Raw genomic sequence first — 24,915 nt, 5'->3', positions numbered from 1 at the left:
GGGCCTTGAGTCCTCTTTGAACCAGAAGTAATCACTTTTGGGAGAAGACTAAAATGAAGAAAACAGAACCAGCCCAGATTTTCAATAAAAATAATATGATTAAATAGCCAATCATTCTTTGCCAACCAGTAGTCATGGTATTTTCTAACTTCACATCTTATGTATAAAAGGATCCTTCTTAGATATAAGAGCAAAGGTTAACATGAGCAGTTTGGCTGACTTGTCCCTGATAGGTGCCTCAGCCACTGTTAGCAGCCCAGCCTGTGGTGGTGCAACCAGTACTCCCGGGGCTCAACTCCTCTTGTTGGAGTTGGCTCCAACTGGCTCCCACAAATGCCTCCACAACTGTTCCTCTAAGGGTCAAGGTTTCTGATTAACAAGCCTGTAAAATATTAAGTAAAACTCTCAGGAAGTGCACAGCAGGAAACAGAAAGTAGAAAAAAAATCAGTGAATAAACTGCAGCATCATTTACATGTCTTTCCACTGAGAATTCAGAGACGGAAACCGTTGGCACCTTGAGGCAATCTAGTGCAGTTCATTTGCAGTGAAATCCAGAGAGAATCAGGTTCTCTTTGCGAAAAGAAATGAGGTTTTAACGTCTAGTCAGAGGATTTAAACAAAGTGTTATTAAAAGATTTTTTTTTCCCTCTTTATAATCTGTAGGTCCCAGGAGAAGAAAGAAGAAGCCATCACATTACTGAAGGACTCCATTCAATATGGTCCAGAGTTTGCAGATGCGTATTCAAGCTTAGCTTCATTGTTGGCCGAGCAGGTAATTGTGTCCTTGGAACTTCACATATTTTCTAAAAAGTTTTTACTGTTGAATGTATAAATTAATATTAACCAGTTTTTGGTATTGATGGTTTAATTTGTAAACCCATATTGGACAGCCAATCTCTATGTCAGTTTCTTCTTGACAGAAATTACAAGCCCAGCTTCCTTACTCTGAACTGTCAGTGTAGTGAAGAGAGCCTTTAGGCAAAGATGGTCCATTAGAGGTCATTGATATATTCTGTGTCACTTTGGGACAGAATCTGTCAAGAGCAATACACAATATTTGCCAGCTTTATTGCTCTTTACTTATATTTTTCTGGGGAATTATTAATGGGAGTCAGATCTCCAAACTCAATAGGGAACCAATCACTGATAATCTTAATAGATCCTGTGTCTCAGTACCTGTTAAAATATTGCAGAAGCTTACAGAACAGGTTCCAAAAAGACAACACTTCTCATGGCATAAAGGGATATTTTTATCCGCCTCCTTCTCTTTGCTTGTGTCTACATGATTGGATACTGGTTTCAGTGTTCTGGATGCATGCCCCCTGCTGAGGGGAACCAAACATAAATTGTCTTCTCTAAATTAATGATACCGTTTTGTTGACACACATAAGTGCCTTCAGTAGATAGTGGATTCTGCTATCACACAATTGCCAGATTGTCTTTAAAATCAAGGTCAACAATAGACGTGGCCAACAGGCACATGGGAAAATGCTCCGCATCACTTTCCATCAGGGAAATACGAATCAAAGCCACAATGAGATTCCCCCTCATACTAGTGAGAATGGTGAAAATTAACAAGACAAGACGGGAAACAACAAATGTTGGAGAGGATGTGGAGAAAGGGGAACCCTCCTGCACTGTTGGTGGGAATGTGAACTGGTACAGCCACTCTGGAGAACTGTGTGGAGGTTCCTCAAAGAGTTAAAAATAGAGCTACCCTATGACCCAGCAATTGCACTACTCGGGATTTACCCCAAAGATACAGATGCAGTGAAACGGCAGGACACCTGCACCCCAATGTTTCTAGCAGCAATGTCCACAATAGCCAAACTGTGGAAGGAGCCACAATGTCCTTCAGCAGATGAATGGATAAAGAAGATGTGGTCTATATATACAATGGAATATTCCTCAGCCATTAGAAACGACAAATACCCACCATTTGCTTCCCCGTGGGTGGAACTGGAGGATATTATGCTGAGTGAAGTCAGTCAATTGGAGAAGGACAAAAATTATATGGTCTCATTCATTTGGGGAATATAAAAAATAGTGAAAGGGAATAAAGGGGAAAGGAGAGAAAATGAGTGGGAAATATCAGTGAGGGGCACAGAACATGAGTGACTCCTAACTCTGGGAAACGAACAAGGGGTAGTGGAAGGGGAGGTGGGTGGGGGGGTTAGGGTGACTAGGTGATGGGCACTGAGGGGGGCACTTGATGGGATGAGCACTGGGTGTTATGCTATATGTTGGCAAATTGAACTCCAATAAAAAATATACAAAGATAAATAAATAAAATAAAATAAAAGTCAACACCTTCAAAAGATGCCCTGTAGCATTCCATTGGCTTAAATATAATGAATGATTTGATACTGCATGTCAGTTACATAGAGGTGTGATTTGCATTCAAAAAACTTTGGAGGTTTCACCAGGAAGCCAATTTAGAACTTTCTATGGATATTTAAATGTCAGAAATGAGAGCCTAGTTTTCATGCTAACTCTAATAGTAGTTGAACTTTAGACAAAACTCATGTTTGTTGGATGATTTTAGTGCATGTTTTAACATAGTGGTTAAGCGGACATGGTGATGGTCATATTCTATGATATATACTGGTTGTCCTCAACTCCCTTTGGCTTGTTTTAAAGCAGACACAGAGGAGTTTTCTGAAGCAAAGATTGACTCTGCCATTGTTCCTTTTTCTCACCTCATCCTGTTTCATTCATTTTCATAAGAAGACCTTTAATCCTGCCTCTGCCTGTCCTCTGTCTTACAGTCGCTCACACATGCCAAGCATGCTCCTCTTTTGGGGCCTTTGCCTGCAGCACTTTTCTCCCAGACATCTTAGAATATCCTTCCTCCTATTATGCTGGTTTTACACAAACTTTACCACATCAGAGGGATTGTTTTTTATTACCCTTTCTAAATACCAGCGTCACACTGCCCATCATGTTCTCTGTCACCTTGTCCTGCCTTATTTTTCCCTATAACATTTATCATCATCTAACATATGTTTTTTTTTTTTTAAGATTTTATTTATTTATTTGAGAAAGGTAGCATGAAACAGGATGGGGGTGCAGTGCGAGAAGCAGACTCCCTGCTGAGCAGGGAGCTGGACTTGGGGCTTAATCCCAGGACTCCAGAATCATGACCTGAGCAGAAGGTAGATGCATAACAGACTGAGCCACCCAAGCACCCCTGACATGTTTGTCTGTGATCCTTCTCCCACCACTAGAATATTTAACTCACAAGAATGACCATCCCCTCTATTCATGGCTGTATTCCCATGGCCATCACGTTGTATACATTCAATACACTTTGAGTGAATAAATGAATCCCTATGAACTGTAGAATATATAGTCTCTCCAATCCAGTACATATTCTAAATTTTCCTCTTATGTTGTGGGAGGAGTAAGCATGTGGGCCACACTGTTTTGTAATTGATCATACCTAAATGTGATATGTTTGTCCTACACTAAGCGGTAGTATGAGGAACCACCATATGAAATTACTTTTTGTAACCATAGAATCAGGGATGGGGTTGAGGACAGCATCTACTATATCATTCAGTGGCTTCTTTATGAGAACTCAGGAAAAATTTCTCTCATCATCAGTATTAAGAAAGGCTCAGCCTCTCCTGAGTTGCAAGCTCTTAGCTTTATTTTTAATCTAATGCAGGAAAGTCTTGCAGATGCTAAAAAGGGTCAGCTCTATTTCCATCCACCTTGCCCCTGACCTCTGATTAACAGCCATCTGGACTGTATAGTTAGCTTTTCTGTGTGTGATGCTTTTATTCCTGAGTTTATCATTTTCCTTAATTTATTTTATTCAATTTTTGTTTCCAATTTTTAAAACTTCCTCGGTTTGTAGAATAATGAGGTATAAGTAAGCAAATAGAGTTGACCCTTGAACAATGTGGGGTTAGGTGCATTGACCACCTGTTCAGTCAAAAATCTACATACTGACTCCCCCTAAACTTAACTGCTAATAGGCTACTGTTAGAAACCTTACCAATAACAGTTGATTAGCATATATTTTGCATATGTGTTATATACTGTACTCTCACAATAAAGTAAGCTAGAGAAACGAAAATGTTAAGAAAATCATAAGAAAAAAAAGAAAATTATAAGGAAGGGAAAATACATTTACAATACTGTGTTTATTGAAAAAAGCCTGTGTATAAGTGAACCCTCGCAGTTCAAACCTTATGTTGCTCAAGAGTCAACTGTAAATAAAGTATTGCATTAATAGTTCCCAGCTCTTATCTTTTTTTCCCCCCGATTTACCAGGACAGATAATAAACATTTAATTGCTCTTCTTGGGGAAAATTACTCTTACAGTAAATGATAATATCCCTTACCTCATACCGGTGATAACACAGTATGTTGTTTTGCAGAGCTCTCTACAGATACAAGTAGAATTTGTATCTCTTCACACAATTACATCTTCCTAAAATGCCATCTTTTCTTTCTCTCCTTATAAATCCTCCCTAGTTTTCAAGATCTAGTTCAACTCCTACTTGCTCCTGCCACATTTCTCCACCTCCCCTTCTCATGGGAGTCATGTTTCCTCAGAGCTCCTATAACAGTCATGGGAACACACATCAACGTGAAAACTAATCACATATTTTTAACTCTTCAATTAATATCTGGAGCTATAATTTAAACAATTTTCCAGGTTTGTTTTCTTCACAAAACCATAAGTTTCTTTAAGGAAAGCAGTGGCTTCTTCGTATATCCATTGCTTTTCTAGGGCTTAGGATAGTTCACTGTATAGTGCAGGCATTCATACCCCGTGTGTGGACTTGATTTGCTTTGGGATTCGGGTACTCCCTGTAGTGTGATCTTAAGAGCATTTGACAGGGAGCTAGGAGACCTGGTTCTAGACCTTCCTCTAGAGTTAACCAACTGCACAGACTTTGGTCAGGAGTACTTTACCTCTCTGGGCCTGTTTCCAAATCCAAAAATTGATAAATATTCTAAATTATCTTTACCTAGTGGTTAACATAGTGGTTAAGCGGACATGGTGCTATGTCTATGGCGCTAACATCTTAAGAGTATCTGAAGTTATCTTCTTTAATGTCAACTAAGTGCTAATGAATTGGCTTTTACCATATTTTTTTTAATTCAAGTATAATTAACAAACACTGTTATATTAGCTTTGGGTGTATAGTACAGCAATTGGACATTACTATACATTATTCTGTACATTCTATACATTACTCAGTGCTCATCGGTATACATGCCCTTACTGCTGATGACTATTTCAATGAATAATATAAGACTCCATTGTAATTAGTGCTATTGTTTCTGTACAAATAAAGCATTAATAAGCTAATATTGTGAAAAGCGAGTTGCCTTAATCAATATCTGGTCTTCAATTGTGTTGTCTTCCTAAAGTAATGAACTCCAAGTTGATGAAAAGTTACTGCTCTAAAAATGATCAAGATGTTTCATGACCTTGAAATGTATTGCAGTCCATTCTGTAGTATCTTGCTATTAACACATTTTCTAGAAAGTGAACGTTTAGAGGTGCCTGGGTGGCTCAGTCGGTTAAGTGTCTGCTTCTGACTCAGATCATGATCCCAGGGACCTGGGATTGAGTCCCACATCTGGCATCCTGTTCACCAGGGAGTCTGCTTCTGCCTCTCCCTCTGCTGCTCCCTCTGTTTGTGCTCTTTCTATCAAATAAATAAAATCTTTAAAAAAAAACAAATGGAAGTTTAAAAAAGACAACATATGTTCATTTTGCTCTGTTATGTTTAAGATATGTCAGATGCCTCATTTAAAATCAGTTGTGTGGTAAATTTCATTTTTGTGAACCACAATGGGAAATTGAGGTAAAGTTATTGTGTATCACCTGGTTGGAAGTTGTGAACAATTTTTAAGAACAAAGAATGACTACAGTCATGATCTTTCCTCCCATACGAGGGTCACATTTTTTTTGCCAGACTTTCCTACTCCAGATTCGAATGTAAAATGCAATGAGATCTAAGAATGTAATTGAAAGATTGAAAGGTTTTCTCTTTTGCTCCTTTGGGCAATTGATTTTTAACATCAAAGAGACAGAACAGCTGTTGGGCATAACTCAGGGTTGCCTTCCCTCTCTGACTTTCAACAGCTTGTCTTCATGTTTTGAATTCTTCAGTAATAAAAGAGTACTTCAGAGGTACAAGCAAGACACAGAGAAACTGGTAGAGAAAAATCCACTCAGTTTAACATTCTTTGGTAGTAAACAGATTCATTTCTTGGTGGCACAACTTTATTTAATAGCTTTCCAGAATTTCAGACTCCCAGAGTATATCAAAGCAGTGACTGCAAACCTTGGTCACTCTGTAATACACTAGTAAAACCATCCCTTCGCATAGCAGGCCATCTTGCAGTGTCACAGTACACATGCATGGCCCATGCGTTCTGTGGCTGTGGGCCAACCTAATAATGGAAAACTGTCCTACACTGAGCTAAAGTCAAACATCCTATCATTTGCTCCCTTTGAGCTAGATCTAACAGAGAGCTTGTTGAACACAGCTGAAGAGCACAGCTGTATTATCACTTCCCTCATCATCCTTTTTCTAAGTTAACCCCATTTCTTTCACCATTTCTTTGCTTCTGGTCATGTTGCTTTGCATAGCCTCTGGACTGTTCACTTTCTTTTTTTTTTTTTAATTTTTATTTATTTATGATAGAGAGAGAGAGAGAGAGAGAGGCAGAGACATAGGCAGAGGGAGAAGCAGGCTCCATGCACCGGGAGCCCGACGTGGGAATCAATCCTGGGTCTCCAGGATCGGGCCCTGGGCCAAAGGCAGGTGCTAAACCGCTGCACCACCCAGGGATCCCCTGGACTGTCCACTTTCTCTATGACAGTATGGCTCCCTGTGTTGAACTATAGTTCAGCAATTTCAGGGTGGAATAAAAAAATTTCCCTGGCCTGACATCCTGGGTGTCTATTAAATGTCACCGTAAAATAAATATTGGTTGTCTGGCATCCACATGATGCTCTGGCTCACACTGGAGATACAGTCAACTGAAATCCCTAAAGAATGTGGACCTTTGTTAATAATCCAGGTCTCACCCATTTTGCAGGCATGTTTTTAAAATCTGGATGAAAGGATTCCTCTATATCTGTATTTAATTTCAACTTCTTTATGATCAGCCTGCAATTTCAGACGTTCTAGGACTTTTTTTTTTCTCTGTTTTTTTGTATTTACTCCCCTTTTCAGATATTTCACTTGGCAAATTGAGTAAGAATAGCTTCTAGTTATTTATTTATGTTTTTGATAAAAAGAATGTTGCAGGGAGGGGCGCCTGGGTGGCTCAGTCGGTTAAGTGTCTGCCTTCAGCTCAGGTCAGGATCCCAGGATCCTAGGATTGAGCCCCGCGTCGGGCTCCCTGCTCGGTGGGGAGTCTGCTTCTCCCTTTCCCTCTGCGTCTTCCCCCTGTTTGTGCACCCTCTCTCTCTCTCAAATAAATAAATAAAATCTTTTTTAAAAAATGTTGCAAAGACTTGCATTGCATTGTGTCCATAGGCTCTTCAGGTTGACCTCTTTTACCCAAGACTCTTTAGGTAGAGTTATTTAATTTTTGATTAATTTATCAAATCATATTATCACCTAGCTCACCTCATCTTATCTACAAGGGTGTTGTGAGGCACTTTGTCAGAAACCTGCTGAAATCCTTCCCCTAACTGAAGGCTGTGATTCCATTCAATAACAACAGGATTTATTTGCCATCCCTCGCTCTTACTGTAAGCATGATGCTGTCTGTCTATACTATTTCCCAGCCTCACTGCCAGTAAAGCTAGGAGTGTAATAATCCCTTCTTGGATGTGTCTTGGACTAACATTTGGTCCATCACTCTCTTGGAACCCAAAGGTAAAAAGTAATTCTGTTAGGGCACAGTAGAGAATTTGAGGAAGGGAAATTTGAAAAATGAGTTAATAAGTTGAAAAGGCATTACATGTGAGCCTTTTAAGGCCCACAGTGGATTTAAAACTGATAGATAGTAAGAAGCAAAGGCAAGTGTCGAAGGCAAGGGTTTTAAAACAGGAGAGGAAGAAAATCGTGGAAATATGTGGAGTATTTTGAGGAGGCTTTTAAATGCATTCTGGTATGAGTAGTGGAGAGCTTCCTCTCTGGAATAAAGTGTGGGGATGGAAAGATGTTCTTGTGAGAAAAGAATTCCTTTGTATTAGGAACTGTTTGTATGTGAAGGCTGATGGGAAAAGAAAATAGAAAATTAAAAAATTCCAGGGCCAAACACCTAAAGGAGTGAGAAGACACATGGCCAACTGAGCGCCATGGGGAGCCCAAGGAGGAGGGAGATTTTAGGAAGGCAGGAAATGAGATCCGCTTCCACATTCCTTTTCAATTACACAAGTAATGTGAAAATGTACATGAAAAGTGTGGAAAAGTCAGAGAAGATAAAATATATCTTTCATTAGTAATATAATACATGGAAACAACAAATATTATTTTTTTAATACCGTGCAGGTCTTTCAACATACTTATTTTGTTTTCGTACTAATATTCACACATAATTTGTATCCTATTCTTTTCACTTACTTTTAAATTATATATATTATACCTATTTTTATGGTGCTATACAGCCTTCATAAATACTATTTTAATGGCTACTTACTAGTTATCAAAATTATACACTGTAATTTACATAATACCCCAACTTTTGGTCATTTGGGTTGTGTGTGTGCGTGTGTGTGTAGCAGTGAACTTTTCCTTTCTTATGGTTTTTTTAAAACAATATTTTGAATCATTTTGAAAGATTCCCATATCAAAAGAGTATCAGCATATTTCACTGAGATACCTTACTAAATTGCTCTTGAGACATGTTACTAAGTTGCTTTCCAAGAGAGTGGTACCAGTACTCTCTGCTGCCAGCGGTGTATAGCCTTAAAGTATTGAATGTTAGTGGAACATGTAAGTGGAAATTGCATGTGGACAGATGGCAGTGAGGGAGATTAGGGCTGGGAAGATGGATTTAAGACTTCAAATAAATGAAATCACATGATGAAGAGGTAATTTCTCTGAGGGAAAAAATGAAGAATGGGGGGAGAATTTAACTTTCTCATTTTACAGAGAAAAATATGGGTTATACAGAATTAGGTGTTGCTCAAAGTCATATAGATAACTAGTGTCAGGAGAGGACTAGAGCCTGGCTTCTTGATTCTTTGGCACTGCTCTTTGACTGTATGACCCTTCAGTCCTGTGATTAGACTGTGGTAATGGGCAATAGTCAATGAGGTTGGGCGTGGAAGGAGTGGAAAGGAGGAGGATAAGTGATAGAGGAAACCCAGGAGGGTGAGTTGTCATAGAAGTGAGATACATAAAAGAATCTAGAAAAAATTGATGTCCCTGTCTGTGTACTGCAGCAAAGAAGTCAAGAAAACTGAGAACAGAAAATAAACTCTTAGACTCGAAGTCAAGGTGGTCTCGGGGTTACTCTTCTTTTCTGGTATACTCTGTACCACTCAGAACTGGCGGTACTCCAGCTTCACAGATAGGATTGTAAACATTTATAAGCCCACCATCATTTTTAAACAGCCTGCTCTTGTGATAGATTATGTAGCTTACATTACACTAGCAGTAAAGGGGGGAAAATTAACACTGCTTATGACTCTGACCCATTGTAAGTTACTGCTCTCCCTAGTTTTATAGCCTATTGAAAAACTCAATTAATTAATTTCATAACACTTAAAATATTTTTCTTTTATGTATTTTGGGATATGACTTCACTTGATAAAAGAATGAAAAGAGGGGATCCCTGGGTGGCGCAGCGGTTTGGCGCCTGCCTTTGGCCCAGGGCACGATCCTGGAGACCCGGGATCAAATCCCACATCAGGCTCCCAGTGCATGGAGCCTGCTTCTCCCTCTGCCTCCCTCTCTCTCTCTCTCTCTCTCTCTCTGTGGCTATCATAAATAAATAAAAATTTCAAAAAAAAAAATGTTAAAAAAAAAAGAATGAAAAGAAAATTGAAACGGTAAAATAAAAGGAGTATAGACTAAGAGAGAGAAAGGTTCAGAGTCAACTTTTCTCCTTCTGCCATCTTTTGGGTCAGTTCAGCCATGTATACTGTTGGCATTGTGGCCAAGTAAACGTAAACTTAAACTGGACTCTACCTTGATAATGTATTGATTTACTTATTCAGCACATATTTTTTGAACATCTAGGTACCACTAAACATTAGAGATTGTTGAACTAATAAAGTATGAGCCTTATTTTCATGGAACTAAGAGTCTAGAAGGGAAGGATGCCCCTAAGCAAAGAATTATAGCCCCCTCCCTAGTATCTAACACAACTGTGACAAACGTGCAAAGAGAAAGTACCAATGAGAATAAGATACGGATGTGGCCTAATGTAGGAAGGGGCACATGGGGAGCAGGGGCAGGGACCAAAGAGCAGCATGTCATCAGATACCTGAAGAACTTTTAGATATCAGCAAGGTAAAAAGGAATGGGGAAAGCTTTCTGGCTAGAGAGAATAGACCGTGTGATGAAGGCTCTGAGGTGAAGAAGAGCAGGAAATCTTTCTCTAACAGGAAATCATATGTCTGAAAATGCAGAGAATGAGGACGGCATGAGAAGAGTTTAGTGATGGAGAGAGTGCAGCTCTCTGCAAATGTGGGCTTTTCCCCCTTTTTTCCTGATCTACAGTGTTATACACTTGTGGTTGCTTACTCTCATCATACTTTTAACTTTCATTTAACTGTTCTTGGCATTTCCTCTGTAAAGTGCTTGGTTTTTTTGCATAAATTATCACACGGTGTTAGTGATCACAGTCTGCTGAGTGATAAAAAAAAATTCAAGATGAAGAAATACCTACCATTTCCTTGGTGAGAAGAAATGCTAAGTTAATTGGTTTATTTTAGTTGGATGAGAAAGAGAATTAGACATCAAATATTGGCAGCTTATTGCTCACGAATGTCCCTGCTGATGGCTGTTGGGTGGAAGAATGGTTTTGTAAAGAAAATAAAAGCAAAAGAGAGGATGGGAAAGCAGGCATCTCTGCTCTGTGTTTTGAGTTGCTATGTGTTGGAGAGTTTCTTAGAGAAATCATTGGCATGAGTTTAAACATCCATTGCTCCTACACTTTCCAGGTTCATCATAGTAAATAAAGGCATTGGACTAAAGGGGAAATACCTTATGGCACTGTGTGCCATTGACCAGAATGGAAATACGTCCAGAAAACAATTCAAGTGTGTGACCATGATGTCAGGGCACTAGCACAACTTTCCATCCCAATCTCTGTAGGTCCTTCACCACTTTGCAATACCACATCTTACACCTTCTGTACAGTAAGTACCCATTTTGGCCATTCATTAAGCCAGCTGTTTACAAAGTGTTGTCTGGGGAACCCTGAGGTCCAGGAAGGTCAATGCAGTTTTCATAATACTACTAACCAGTAGTTTGCCTTTTTTTCTCTCATTCTGCTGTGAGTGTACAGTATTTTTTTAGAGGCTACATGATGTATTTACAATTATGAAAAGACCACTAAAATATTCTTCCACTTTCCAATTACATGGCTATGTTTTTTCACATACTTCAACTAAAAACATAAAAATAGCACAGGAGCGCCTACTAGGTGGCCCAGGCAGTTGGTGTCTAACTCGGTTTTGGCTCAGATCATGGTCTCATGGGTCATGAGATGGAGCCCTGAGTCAGACTCCGTGCTCAGTAGGGAATTCTACTCAGTTTGAGAATTCTCTCCCTCTGTCCCTCCCTCCACTCATTTGCTCCCTGTCTCTGAAGTAAATAAATCTTTTTTAAAAAAACATAGACTAGCATGAAAGTAGATGTGAGAATCCAGCTGTCTTCTATTATTAAGCTGGACATTGAAGAGATTTGCAAAAATATGAAACAATGGCAGTATTCTCATTAGGTTTTTCTCCCCCCATGGAAATTTTTTTAAAAATTTTTATATGCATGTATTATGTTTGAGTTTATTTTAAATAAATATTTTAAAATTTTCTCAGCTTCTGGTCTATTGTAGTAAATATTGATGGATATAGCTCACATAAACAAAGCTCTTTGGGAGTCCTCAGTAATTTTTAAAGTACAAAAGGATCTGAAACCAAGAAGTTTGGGGCTTGCTGCATTAAGCCCATATCCATTTGTCCTCCTGGTTGCTGCAGCTTGAACTGTAAGGAGTTTTCCAAATATCAGTTGGCCCAAGAGAGTAAATTACAGTCAAGTTGCTTTTTCCAAAGATCTACTCTTCACTTTCCCTTCCCTGAGGTAAAAAGCATGTCATGTTGGGTAATTACAGCATGTAAAAAGTGGAGATGTTGACTATGCTTTATCTCTCCCCCAAGGCCCATTTTATTTCCACCCTATTGAAAGTGCTTGAGCCTTGGAGAGGAGCCCATGGTTGCATGCTGCCCATTTTAACCATTGCCCTCAAAAATGATCTCATGCTGAGGCAGCGGTTGGTAGGGACTCTGGTGTACAGCAGGCAGTATTATTTGTCAGAGCCATTCTCTGGTCACAACCATTTTTAATTAAAGTTGTCCTATAAATAGCTTATATTCATTTCCCCTGGATCTCACGAGTCAGTAGAGACTAGGAATGATTAGCTTAGGTCAGGACATCGAGCCAGATGAGGTAAATAAAAAGTGAGTGCTTGAAATAGAGCTTCAGGGATGCAGTACTACTACTTGTTAAGATAAATGCATTGCCCTTCCAGAGAAGGTGGAATTTTTTTTAAATAAACACCTAGAAGGTATTTTTCTCCTGTGGTGGTGGTTCTCTTTCATTTTTTAATAAGCAGAGTTAATCATTCCTTGAAATTTACAGTCAAGCGAAAGGAAAAGACAGATATTGAAGACATTTTTCATAAAGCCAGAGTCTTGAGACTGCCCTTGGGTTACCAAGGGCACATGGATGCGATCACTTGCTCTTGACACGCATGGTCTTTTAAATCCCATTACTTCATTGGACTTTGAAAATTGCACTTCTGGTGGAAACCCAGTTCATAAACCCCCAAATAAGAGAAGTTTAAGATGAAAAAAGTGACCTTTTTGGCTCTTTGAGAGCAACAAGAATGTGGGAAAAAAGTAAAATGAAATCAGGTAAAGGGTAATTGCACTTGAAAACTGTTGTTGACTGTTGGATCTGACTCCAGCAAATTAGAATGTGAAGACATCGGTTTTATTCTTTTCAGGAAAAACACCTTCCAGCTCTCCTTAGTTGTAAAATGATGTTTCTAAGATTTGAAGTAGCTATGGATTTTTTTCAAGCACACCTTTATGTTGTGCAGCTGCCGGAGTTCATGGTAACTAGCATTCTCAGGTATTTGGATCATGACAGGTGTAGAGAATCTATCTCACCCCAGGTCCGGGTGTCATTTCTGGCTGCCCCAAGTACCTTGTGATTCTCTTCCCATGACACTGTCACAGTACATTTCAGTGTCTTCTTCCTGTCTGAATCCCACTTGACTGTCATGGCAGGATTGTTGTCTGTCTTGTTCATTCTTCTATCTCCACTGTCTACTAGGCATGTGTATGGTGCTCACAAATAATTGTTGAGAAGACAGATGGATATCCAAAGGTATAATGGTTTCTTTTGATGCCAGAGACACCATTATTTCCAGAAATACTGCTTCTGTTCAGGGCTTACCAGTTCCCTGTATGTCCACTAAAAAACTAAATTCTGTTTTCTGTCCCCATGTAGCTATGAGATATGGAGCAAGTTTGGTAGCCACTTTGTACCCACATTTCTTGATTAGTTAAAAATGGTGGCAAATCAGTGTCTATGTCTATTTCTTTATACATTTTTATTTATAAATTAATATTTTCCATCTTTATTTATTTATTTATAAATTAATACTTTCCAGCTCTAATGTTCTTTTATTTCCTCTGCTGAAAATTTTATCCATTGTATTTTTAATAATTGGGTGGTTTTTTTTAAGTTTTTATTTTATCGGGACTATGTTAGTGTATTTTATTTTAAGATTTTATTTATTTATTCATGAGAGACACAGGCAGAGGGAGAATCAGGCTCCATTCAGGGAGCCCGATGTGGGACTTGATCCCATGACTCCAGGATCACACCATGGGCCAAAGGCAGGCACTAAACCGCTGAGCCACCCAGGGATCCCCTGTTAGTGTATTTTAAAAGTACGATGTAGGGATCCCTGGGTGGCACAGCGGTTTGGCGCCTGCCTTTGGCCCAGGGCGCGATCCTGGAGACCTGGGATCGAGTCCCACATTGGGCTCCCGGTGCATGGAGCCTGCTTCTCCCTCTGCCTGTGTCTCTGCCTCCCTCTCTCTGTGACTATCATAAATAAATTAAAAAACTTAAAAAAAAATAAAAGTACGATGTAATGTAGAAAATTTGATCCTTCTACAAAGACAAAGATGGCATTAGAATCCAACAGCAACACTAGTTCAAGGGTGACACAGAAAATTTCAGATTTTCAGGAGCTGATCACTCCCTTTGGATTAACCAGGGTTTTCTTTTTCTGGTTGCCTCTAGGATATTAGGTGTTTATCGACCTGTTTCAGAAGATGATTAAGAAAAGTTAAAAGGAGAAATACCTGGGTTAATTATTTCTCATTTAAAGCTATTAATTAAAGAGATTTTGTAGGAAAGGAACTTCAACAGGGCCTTGACACCTGATACAGCCACAGGAACAGTTCTAGGATACCTGAGCTCAAGAGCAGCTGTACCTACCTTTTTAAAACACTGCTCTCATTGGGTTGTAATTGTTAGTTCACTTGTCTTTGAGCTCCTAAAATAGAAATACTTTGTTTTATTCATCTCCATGTTTTTAGTATCTGCCTCCCTGTGATACCAGTAGTAATGCTAGCGCTGTGATCATAATAAGGATGTGGCTAAGATGACAAAGTGCTATGTGCTAAACCTTGTTCTACGTGCTTCACATGTTTTGATCCATTTAATACTCACAACCACCCTATGAGATAGGGACTACTGTTAGCCATATTTTACACCTGGGCACGTATAGAAGTAAGGCATAGATAGTAAATGGTGAGACTGGGATTCCAATCCATTTAGTCGCTCACCGGCAGCCCATTTCTTAATCGCTTGCCATACTTTCTATAGGCATTGAAGTAAACCTGTCCTGAGTGAATGAATAAATGATTAAGTATGCAGTGGTACTTTGTAGCTACTAATATGATTGGAGTCTTATATAATTTGTGTTCTGCCTATCTCTAAACACACATGCACACACACTAATTTATCAGTTCTTCAACGGATGATATTTTCATCAAGTTTTTCTTCTCTTTAATAGATTGAAAGATTTTGAGATATTCATTCATCTCTAATTTTTCTAAGTTTGACAATTTGTTGTTGGCAATCAAAAATACATATGCTAAAAATAAATACATATACTTTACATACATATATATACACACACACACATATATATAAGCACATATACTTTTTTAGAAACATGGATCTCCATTTTTGCTAGACTCTGGATTTGTAATTCAAATAGATGAAATTTGCCAAATTCCAACCGCACCTGGTTTCCTAAATGGTACTTAAGTGTGTGGATTCAAAGAGATAGCTGTATGGGCACCTGGGTGACTCAGCTGGTTAAGCATTCAATTCTTGGTTTCTGTTCGGGTCATGATCTCATGGGTTGTGAGATCAAGCTCCTTATTGAGCTCTATGTTCAGCATGGAGTCTGCTTGAGATCTTTCTCTCTGCCCATTCCCCCTCACACCCATGTGTGTACTCTCACTCTTTCAGATAAATAAATAAATCTTCAAAAAGTTGTCAGCAGTCATTCCACAGAATAAAGTGTCTTTACCTTTCTGGGTCAAATCAAATTTAGGCTCCTTGGCTTATTGTACAACTCTCAGTGCATTTTTATTCACAAGCCAACAGTGTCAAGTCTGAGAAAATCGATGCTGTATGTTCCTTTTGCATGGGTCTGGTTGGATGCTTAGTAGTAAAAGCAGTAATATCATGGAATATGCCCACCCCCAGAGCATATTAAAGGAAAAGTTGCCATGTGCTTTATGCCAAATCATTTCCTTTTACCTGACCTTCCCAGCAGTACCAGGAAACTATGAAATTGTTTACTTTGTAATTGTTAGAACCGAAGTAGCTTTGATTCATTAAATAGGTTTTACCTTTTATATTGTGAAAGAAAGTGTAGCATGGCAATCTCAGATGGTTGTGAAAAATGTAACTAAAAGCTAATTCAGAATTACTAGTGTACTAAAGTGAATCTTTAGAAGAAGACCAGGACAATTAGGAAATGACTCTTTGAAGTTGTGATGAATGGTCTGGGCCTTGCACTGTAGTAGGAGTTGGGGAGACATATATTCTGATGGGAGGGTATGGCTCTGAGATGGAAAACACAGGTTGAATAAAAGAAGGAGCAAAGAGTTGGGTAGGCTCTAGAAACATTTTGATTAAAGAAAGGTCACAGCCAATCCCTCCAGAATCTGCATCAGCTTCCTTCTCCTTTCCTCAAATACCTTCCCAAATAAAGAAGATAGTGTATGTAAAGAGAATGCTAGTTATGCCAAGTGCAGCTGCAAGACAAATGTCCCAGGCATCTCTGGCTCCCAGTCAGATTGTCACCTCTGAAGATATTCCTCTATGGTTGTATCACTCATTTTCAGAGAGTTACTAGGGTGAGGGAATCCCCATTCAAACAACTATTTGAGGCTTTTTCCAATTATAAGGCAAATCCTTCCAGATGTCCCTTCTTGGTTAACATCTGTTTGTTTGCCCTGAAGGAACTAAATATGAACAGATATGAACTGTAGGAATTTGTGCCATTAGCACTGACTTTAATTCAAAGTACATAGTGTTTGATCTTAGTACCTATTGCATAGTAGATGCTCAGTAAGTTAGGTTTTACTTGTCCTGCATCAGTTGTTCAGTTTATTACTGTTACTGGTTTTTTTCTCATTTATTTTCCTGTTCTGTTTTAAAGGAGAGATTTAAGGAAGCTGAGGAGATATACCAGGCTGGAATAAAGAACTGTCCAGACAGCTCAGACTTACACAACAACTATGGGGTTTTCTTAGTTGATACTGGTAAGTGAAATTAAAGAGAACCTGTTCTGCTGAGATGAGATAATACTATGTATCCAGCAAAATGGCAACCACCCAAATGATGTCTCAGAAGTCACATTCACTGGCTTTGGCAGGAAACTCACATTGTTGACCATCACATTGTACCGTGGGGCTGTCATTTCTCTAAGCCTTCAAGCTCAGCTCAGTAAAATCCGCCCAGTTTGTATAGCGCTAAGGGAACTCCCCCTGCCCCCCCCTGCCCCCCCCCCCCCCCCCCCGCCAGGTGTTAGGAAGTAGCCTTGCTGATTTAATGAGTAGCAGGCCTTTGAGTATCATTTAGACAAGTCCATAAATCTATGATGGTGAAACATTCCTTAGCAATGATGCAGGGCTTGCCTCTGAATCTAGTTACCAGCAGATGGAAAATACTTTTCTACATCTGATAAAAAAAATAGTCTCCAGAATTGTCTCATCATTCTTTACTTGATGTACATTACAGAAACTATATTATTATAATTGATAGAGTACACTTATATGGCAGGAACTATATAAAATATACTTACTCCATCTTATTTAATGCAAAACGTTACTGGGCAGGGATTCTGTTTTCTTTGTGATTTGTGTCCCATCTACTGTTGGCATGCTATGAATACTTATAAAGAATCAAAAGGTATTTGAATTTAATGCAAAAGCACCATTTTGGTCTCAGTGACTATTAGACTATATGCTTTGTGATAAAATTCCATTTTAATTATTTTGTCAATATGAATGCTCGAAAGGGTTTTTATTTTCTAGTATATCTGAAACTTTACTGTTTTATAGAATGCAAATTTACATTCTTAAACTCCTAGAACATGTCCCTTATTTTTGCATATAAAATTGTTTTGTAGTGCCACCTGCTGGTTTATTAGCAACACAATAATACGTTAGGTGTCCTAAAGATTTAAGAACTGAAAGAGACTTATGTTGGTTTGGTGTTCCCTCTTCTACTTCAACAACAAACAGTGCTACTCCCCTAAAAATCTCACTGGCCTCCCTATATATCTTCCTGCCACTCCCTTTATATTCATGTATTTTATACTGGTGAAATTCTCCCTATTACCTGTGACCTGTACATAGATCTGTACAAACATAACATCGGTTTTGGTGCAGACATGTATTCAAAGAAGGTGCACTTGAGAAGGTATCTACAGGTAATAAGCATTCCATTTTTTTTTAGAACTTCAGACTATACTACAGTTCAGTCACTGAGATGTAATTTCACTAGGAAACTTCTTTGAGGACCTCATCAGAGACTGGATTCTAGTTCTGGTCTTCATCCTCAGTTGACTTGGGATTTTTGTCAAGTCTTTTAAGTGCACTGTGCACTTTAGTGTCTATATCTCTGAAATAATACTTTTGTTTATTTTTAAATAGCTCCTAAATCCCAAGAGACAGCCAAATGGTATCAAGAGGCAGCTAAATAGGGGGGCGCTTGCGTGGCTCAGTCAGTTTAGCAGCTGACTCTTGATTTCTTCTCAGATCATGATCTCAGGGTTCTGAGATTGATCTGATGCAAGGTTCTCAGTGCAGAGTCTGCTTATCCCTCTCCCTCTGCTCTTCCCCCTTCTTGTGCGTTCTCACGCTCCCCCTCTCTCAAATAAATAAATAGATAAAATATTTTCTTAAAAAGGCAGATAAATAGTATCAAAAATACCTGTAAAGATCATTTAATTAAAATATTTTAAGATGTGTAATTCATTGGACATATGCAAGGTGGCATTATTTGTTGAAGTCCCAGTACATAAATATCATTTAACAAAAATGTATGGTTTTAAAAAAGATTTTCATTATCTAGCTGATACATGCTTCTGTAAAGTAGTGCTTCAGTTACTATATTGCAGTAGAATAATTGAGGCCAACCCTTAGAAATTGTTTCAGGAGAGTATTCTTTCTATAATAGCCTATTCTATTTTTCGTATAATGAGAATCAACAATATCTTGTATAAGTAACGATCATTGATGATTTCAAAACATTATATTATCTAGGGCAATGGCCAAAAAAACACTTTGGCTGAAATGCTATGCCTAATAAAAGAAACAGATTTTAGTTCTTATTGCTTTTTTTTATTATTATTAATTTCCTTGGAAGTGGGAATGAGTAATAAATGGTCCAAAGTCAAAGGAGATGAAGCCAAATGCAAGCTAATTTACCAATTGAATAACTGATGATATGACTCAGTAATATGAAGAGGAATGATATGCATTAGAGGAGAAATGAAGAGTCTCATATATTGTATAATTTAAGCATTCTCTGCTCTTACCAACCACTACTGGTTACTGGTTACAGGCTCTCCAGAGAAGGCAGTGGCCCATTACCAACAGGCCATCGCCCTCAGCCCAAGTCATCACGTGGCCATGGTGAATCTGGGGAGGCTCTACAGGTCACTGGGAGACAATAGTGCGGCCGAAGAATGGTACAAAAGGTAAAGTTTCTTTTTGTCACTTTGTAAGTTGCCCAAAGACCTCAATAGTTGCCCTTCCAGTGCTTAGTCATCAGAACAGACAGGCTCTTAGAATATTAAGAAATATTGCCAAGTCAGGCATTACAGATTCTCCTCTTCTACTACCAAACACTAAGTGGTGTGTCCTGGGGAATGGTTTTAGAAAGCCTGCTGGCTAGAACGTAGGGGTAGTGCAAGGTTGGAATTTAATCTCTACTTTTGTTGGTCCATTGTTTTCTGAGGCTCTGGACTGCAGCCCAAGCCACAAATAGCCATTTCCAAAATGGATATGGGGGGAAAGACTGTGCATGCATCAGAACCAGCCTGTCACTATTAATGGAAGAGCTCCTTTGGAGCTCAGTTGCCATGTTGATAGGTTGCCAGAGACCTTCTTCTAGTCAGAAGGTGGTATTATGATCTTTTTAAAAACACTCTTCTTGATTATAAAAACAAAGACCACATTGGAGCAGAGTCTCCAACCATGGACTCAGATTCATCCCTGAATCTGAGGATGAATTCAGGGATGAATCTGAATTTTGAGCTTTCGAAATGTATCTGTTAGAATTTCAATTCACCTTTCTCAAAACTCAGGGCCCTGCAGGTGGCACGCAAAGCCGAGATACTATCACCGTTGGGAGCATTGTATTATAACACAGGCCGGTATGAAGAGGCTCTGCAGATTTACCGGGAAGCTGCAGCACTTCAGCCCTCTCAAAGGGAGCTCCGTCTGGCCCTGGTGAGCACAGTGGCTAAAGGAAATGAGGCGGGGACACACAGTTTGTCTTGTGGGGAGCTGGGTCAGAAGCCTCAGAACTGTGGGACACCTGGGCAGCTCACTGGTTGAACGTCTACCTTTGGCTCAGGTCATGATCCCAGGGTCTTGGGATGAGTCCTGCATTGAGCTCCCAACAGGGAGCCTACTTGTCCCTCTGCCTGTGTCTCTGCCTCTCTCTCTGTGTCTCTCATGAATAAATAGTCTTAAAACAAAACAAAACAAAAGAACTGCAACCAGAACACTATAGTATACCCATTTTCTGCATATCCCTATAACCATTGTTGGAGCCATTCACCAAAGACATGGACACTAAAAAACTTTCTAAGTTTTTGGTTTGAAATCATTTCAAACTTACAAAAATTTGCAAGAAGAGCAAATTGCCCCTGTATCCCCTTTTACCCAGATCCATCAGTTTTTAGTGTTTTGATGAATTTGTCTATCAATCCCTCATGTAGGTATGGGTGGATGCATCCATATATGTACCTATGTGCATATTTATGTATGTGTGCAAATGCATATTACTAATACATTTATTTTTTTCATGAGCCATGTAAAAGTTATAGATCTCATGCCCTTTATTTCTAAATACTTCAGCATCTGGTTCCTGAAAACAAGGACATTCTCTAACACAACTACAGTATGGTTGTCAAATTTTAAAAATTAATAGTCGACAATATTTTTAATTTTGATTTTTGGAAGTTTGCATTTCTGCTGTTCCTCTTCAGATAGGCAATAAATCAAACTTCTTATCTTGTTAGAAACATCATGTCCTATTGAAACCATAAAAAAACCATTTCTTTGTTGAAATATTTACTCAACTTTAAAAAAAGGTCACAAGTCATTTCGTTGATATCTTTGGTGTCCCTGCTCTTCATGCACAATGCATGCTCCCCAAATAAATAAACAGAAACAAACAACAAACTTTTTAGCCCGTAAACTGGAAATTCAATTCCCTCTGTGAGTTGCAATCAGATGCTAAGCATTTTTTTCTGGAGTGTTTCTGGAATGCCTCTATTCAGAGATGCTTTATTTGATGAGGTGGTAACACAATGTCTCCTAAGCCAATTCAGTGTGTTTTTCACAGGCTCAGGTTTTGGCCGTGATGGGTCAGACAAAAGAAGCTGAGAAGATGACCAACCACATTGTGTCAGAAGAGACTGGATGCCTTGAATGCTACCGCCTGTTGTCAGCAATCTATAGCAAGCAGGAGCACCACGACAAGGTAGAGTGCACGCTGGAGCTATTTGGCTTCACAGGTGGAAAGTAGGGTGCACCTGAATGATTCCCAGTCTGCACATTTATGAGGCTGAGCAGTCTCAAATATCATCTGTTGGCATATCCTATCTTATGGATGCTTTTCACAGATATCCCCTTAACTCTACTATGTCCCCTTGAAATAATATTTTCTTGGCTCGTCCTTGGTCTAAAGATTTTATGTGACTTTCTCAATTTGTTTTCACCTAACTATATAAAGGCTAACATTTGTATGCTTTATCATTTTCCACATTCCTCTTAATACCTTATTTATAGAATCCTTTTAACAGTCTTTATAGAGGTCAGTGACCCTGTATTGCAACTATTATTATGTCCATTTGAGAAGTCACCTAATCAGTAAATTTATGAACTGACTCAACAAAATATTTATTGAATGCCCACTATATGCCAGACAGCGTGGGAGGTACCAGAAATAAAGTGGTAGAAGGAAAAGAAAAAAATTACCTTTGTCCTCATGGAGTTTATAGCAGAAGAGGAAACTAAGATTAAACAAGCAATCACAAAACAAATGTAGAATTATAGCTGTGCTCAGTGATGTCATGAAGAGTCACGTGAACCTAACAAGCATATAATCCGGGACCTGAGTGGTCTGGGAGGTTAGGTTTCCTGCAGAGTGATACGAAGGTGAATGCTGAATGATAAATAGGAGTTATTAGATGAAGGGGGATGATGAAAAGCATTCCAAGCAGGAAAAAGTACATGCAAAGGCGTCACGGCAGCAAATGGCAAGTCTGAGGGATGGGCATGAAGGGGACAGGGCGCTGTGGAAGATAATGGCCATAGAGGTTGCTAGAGATAACACCCCACAGAGCTTGAGGTTTGCCCTCAAAGGTTTTGTTTTTTATCCTGGGAGAAGCTTTGGGGTTTTAAGGAGAACAACATAGTGTTATTTGTGCTTTGAAGGGATCCCTGGCTGCAGGGGTGGGGTAGTGGGTGCTGGGGGCAGAGTGGGTGCCAAGGACCTTAGAGGAGGTTATGGGTGGAGTGGTCCAGATGGACACGGGCAGAGCAAAACAACTGACCCCAGATCTTGTTTTCCTTCAGCTTTATCACATGACCTCCTTGTGGCATGGTCAGGGACATGTCATTGTCACTAAATAAATGGAAACCATCAGGAAAATTATTTTGTCAGGGCCACATTATTTCGCAATGAGAACATCAGAGAGAACAAAGAATGTTTTGACTGTCGCTTACGACACCAGCTACTACATAAGAGCGAATAGTGTAAATGTTATTATTTAAGTTCGTTTTTCTTCCTCTAACCTACATTCCATCTTACTTTCAAACCTGTTGCAGGCACTGGATGTTATAGACAAGGCTCTCCAGCTAAAACCAAAGGACCCAAAAGTCGTATCTGAGCTTTTTTTCACAAAAGGAAACCAACTAAGAGAGCAGAATCTTCTGGATAAAGCTTTTGAGGTATACACACTTAATAAAATTATGTTATTAAATTAAGGGATTAAAATTAATTCTCTCAATCTTTACTGAAGCATATACAGGAAAATTTAAGATCACTGGCATGTTTGTGGAGTGAAGTTCCTGATTAATTGCAATGACGTTATATATTTGGTTTTTATAATTGAGTCTCTGTGTTTTACTATTTAGAGTTCTGTGGTACCTCTCGGCATTGCTTTCTGAATTATCCACCTTTAATGTGCTGTTTGAAGCAATTCCACATAATTCCCTCAAACTCGTTTCTCTCTCTGCCTCTCTCACTCTTTGTTTGCCTGCAGTAACCCTCTAGTCCATCTGGACTAGTGTCTGAATAGCTTTGGCATTTCCACACAGCCTTCTAACACCCTTCCACCCAACCCCCCACGTCCCCACAGATTCCCTCTCATCTGCTAACGCACAGCCTGTCCTCCTCCCCGTGGAAGCCCATCTGGACCATGCTTTCTCCTAGTGTCCTTGTTCCCTATGAGCTTTTACCACATTTACCGTCTCTACAAGTCATTTGAAAGTATCCTGTGTTACATCGTTAGGTCTCTTTTTCCTACCCCTCTGTCCTCTCCTCCTCCCCCCACTCCTGCCCCCTCTCCCACTCCTGTGTGCACAACGCCTGCTCCCCGGTTAGGTTGGACTTCTCCCTGCAGAAAGGAACTGCTTTCTTTTATGTTTGAAAACATAATGCCTTGCATCTTATAGGCATTCAGTATCTACAGCTTCCAAATACAATTTATACACAGTTTGAAGTCAAAAAGATATTACAAGCACATAGAAATGTTTTAGAAATACCAAGCATTTCTGGTAAAGCCGTAAGTAGGAATTAAAGAAGCCATAAAATTACACTATGTATAACATGAGAAAAGTAAAATTTTAAGTGATATTATTGTTTTTGAAAACAAACAGTGAGTTGATTTATAAAATATTGGAAGGCACATGTAAAGATCTTTGGGAAAACTAACTTGAATTCTTGAAACAGTGGCATATTGGAAGCAGAAATTGTGTACTATTCTCTGCCCTGTGAACACTTTTTTAAAAAGATTGATTGATTGATTGATTGATTGATTTTAGAGAGAAGGAGAATGCTTGAACAGGGGATGGGGCAGAGAGAGGAAGAGAGGGAAAGCAGACTCCCCACTGAGCACAGAGCCCCACTGCAGGGCTCAATCTAATTCCCTGAGATCATGACCTGAGCTGAAGTCAGGAGTCAGACACTTAACTGACTGAGCCACCCAGGCACCCCTGCCCTGTGAACATTTTTAGTACCTTAACATGTGAACATTTTTTAATACCTAGCATGACAATTTAATGAATCTGTAATTTTTAAAAATATTTTATTTATTTATTCATGAGAGACACAGAGAGAGAGAGAGGCAGAGACACAGGCAGAGGGAGAAGCAGGCTCCATGCAGGGAGCCCGATGTGGGACTCGATCCTGGAACTCCAGGATCATGCCCTGGGCCAAAGGCAGGCACCAAACCGCTGAGCCACCCAGGCATCCCTGAATCTGTAATTTAGTTGTGAAGTTATTTGGTATCAGTATCTGTCTGTATCTTACACATTTCATTGAAAACAAAAGTAGAGGCACCTGAGTAGCTCAGCCAGTTAGGTGTCTGCCTTCAGCTCAGCTCATGGTTCTGAGACCATGGGATCAGGTCCTGCATCAGGCTCCCTGCTCAATGGGGAGTCTACTTCTCCATCTCCCTCAGCCTCTCCCCTGGCTTGTGCTTTCTCTCTCTCTAAAATAAATCAATAAAATCTTTTTTTTTTTTTAAAGATTTTAACTAACTAGTTGCTTTAACTAATAAATCAAATAGCCATTTTAAAGTGGCTAGATTGGGGTGCTTGGGTGGCTTAATTAGTTAAGCATCTGACTCGTGATCTCAGGGTTGTGAGTGCAAGCCCCACACTGGGCTCCGCACTGGGTATGGAGTCT

General features: G+C 39.3%; 1 protein-coding gene across 1 annotated transcript in view; it reads left to right on the top strand.

Annotated features, from left to right (window-relative positions):
* Nucleotides 1–24,915, top strand: part of TMTC1 (transmembrane O-mannosyltransferase targeting cadherins 1) — a 269,996-nt gene that overhangs the window by 232,312 nt on the left and 12,769 nt on the right. The window contains exons 13-18 of the mRNA XM_038577170.1: nt 665–773; nt 16,922–17,024; nt 19,333–19,468; nt 20,078–20,222; nt 21,346–21,483; nt 22,833–22,955. Coding sequence (XP_038433098.1) covers nt 665–773; nt 16,922–17,024; nt 19,333–19,468; nt 20,078–20,222; nt 21,346–21,483; nt 22,833–22,955 — 754 coding nt within the window. The remainder of the gene's footprint in view (nt 1–664; nt 774–16,921; nt 17,025–19,332; nt 19,469–20,077; nt 20,223–21,345; nt 21,484–22,832; nt 22,956–24,915) is intronic.

The sequence above is a fragment of the Canis lupus genome, chromosome 27, assembly GCF_011100685.1.
Source record: "Canis lupus familiaris isolate Mischka breed German Shepherd chromosome 27, alternate assembly UU_Cfam_GSD_1.0, whole genome shotgun sequence".
NCBI lineage: Eukaryota > Metazoa > Chordata > Mammalia > Carnivora > Canidae > Canis > Canis lupus.
Note: the sequence above shows the minus strand (reverse complement) of the source record. Positions and strands in the feature narration are given on the sequence as shown.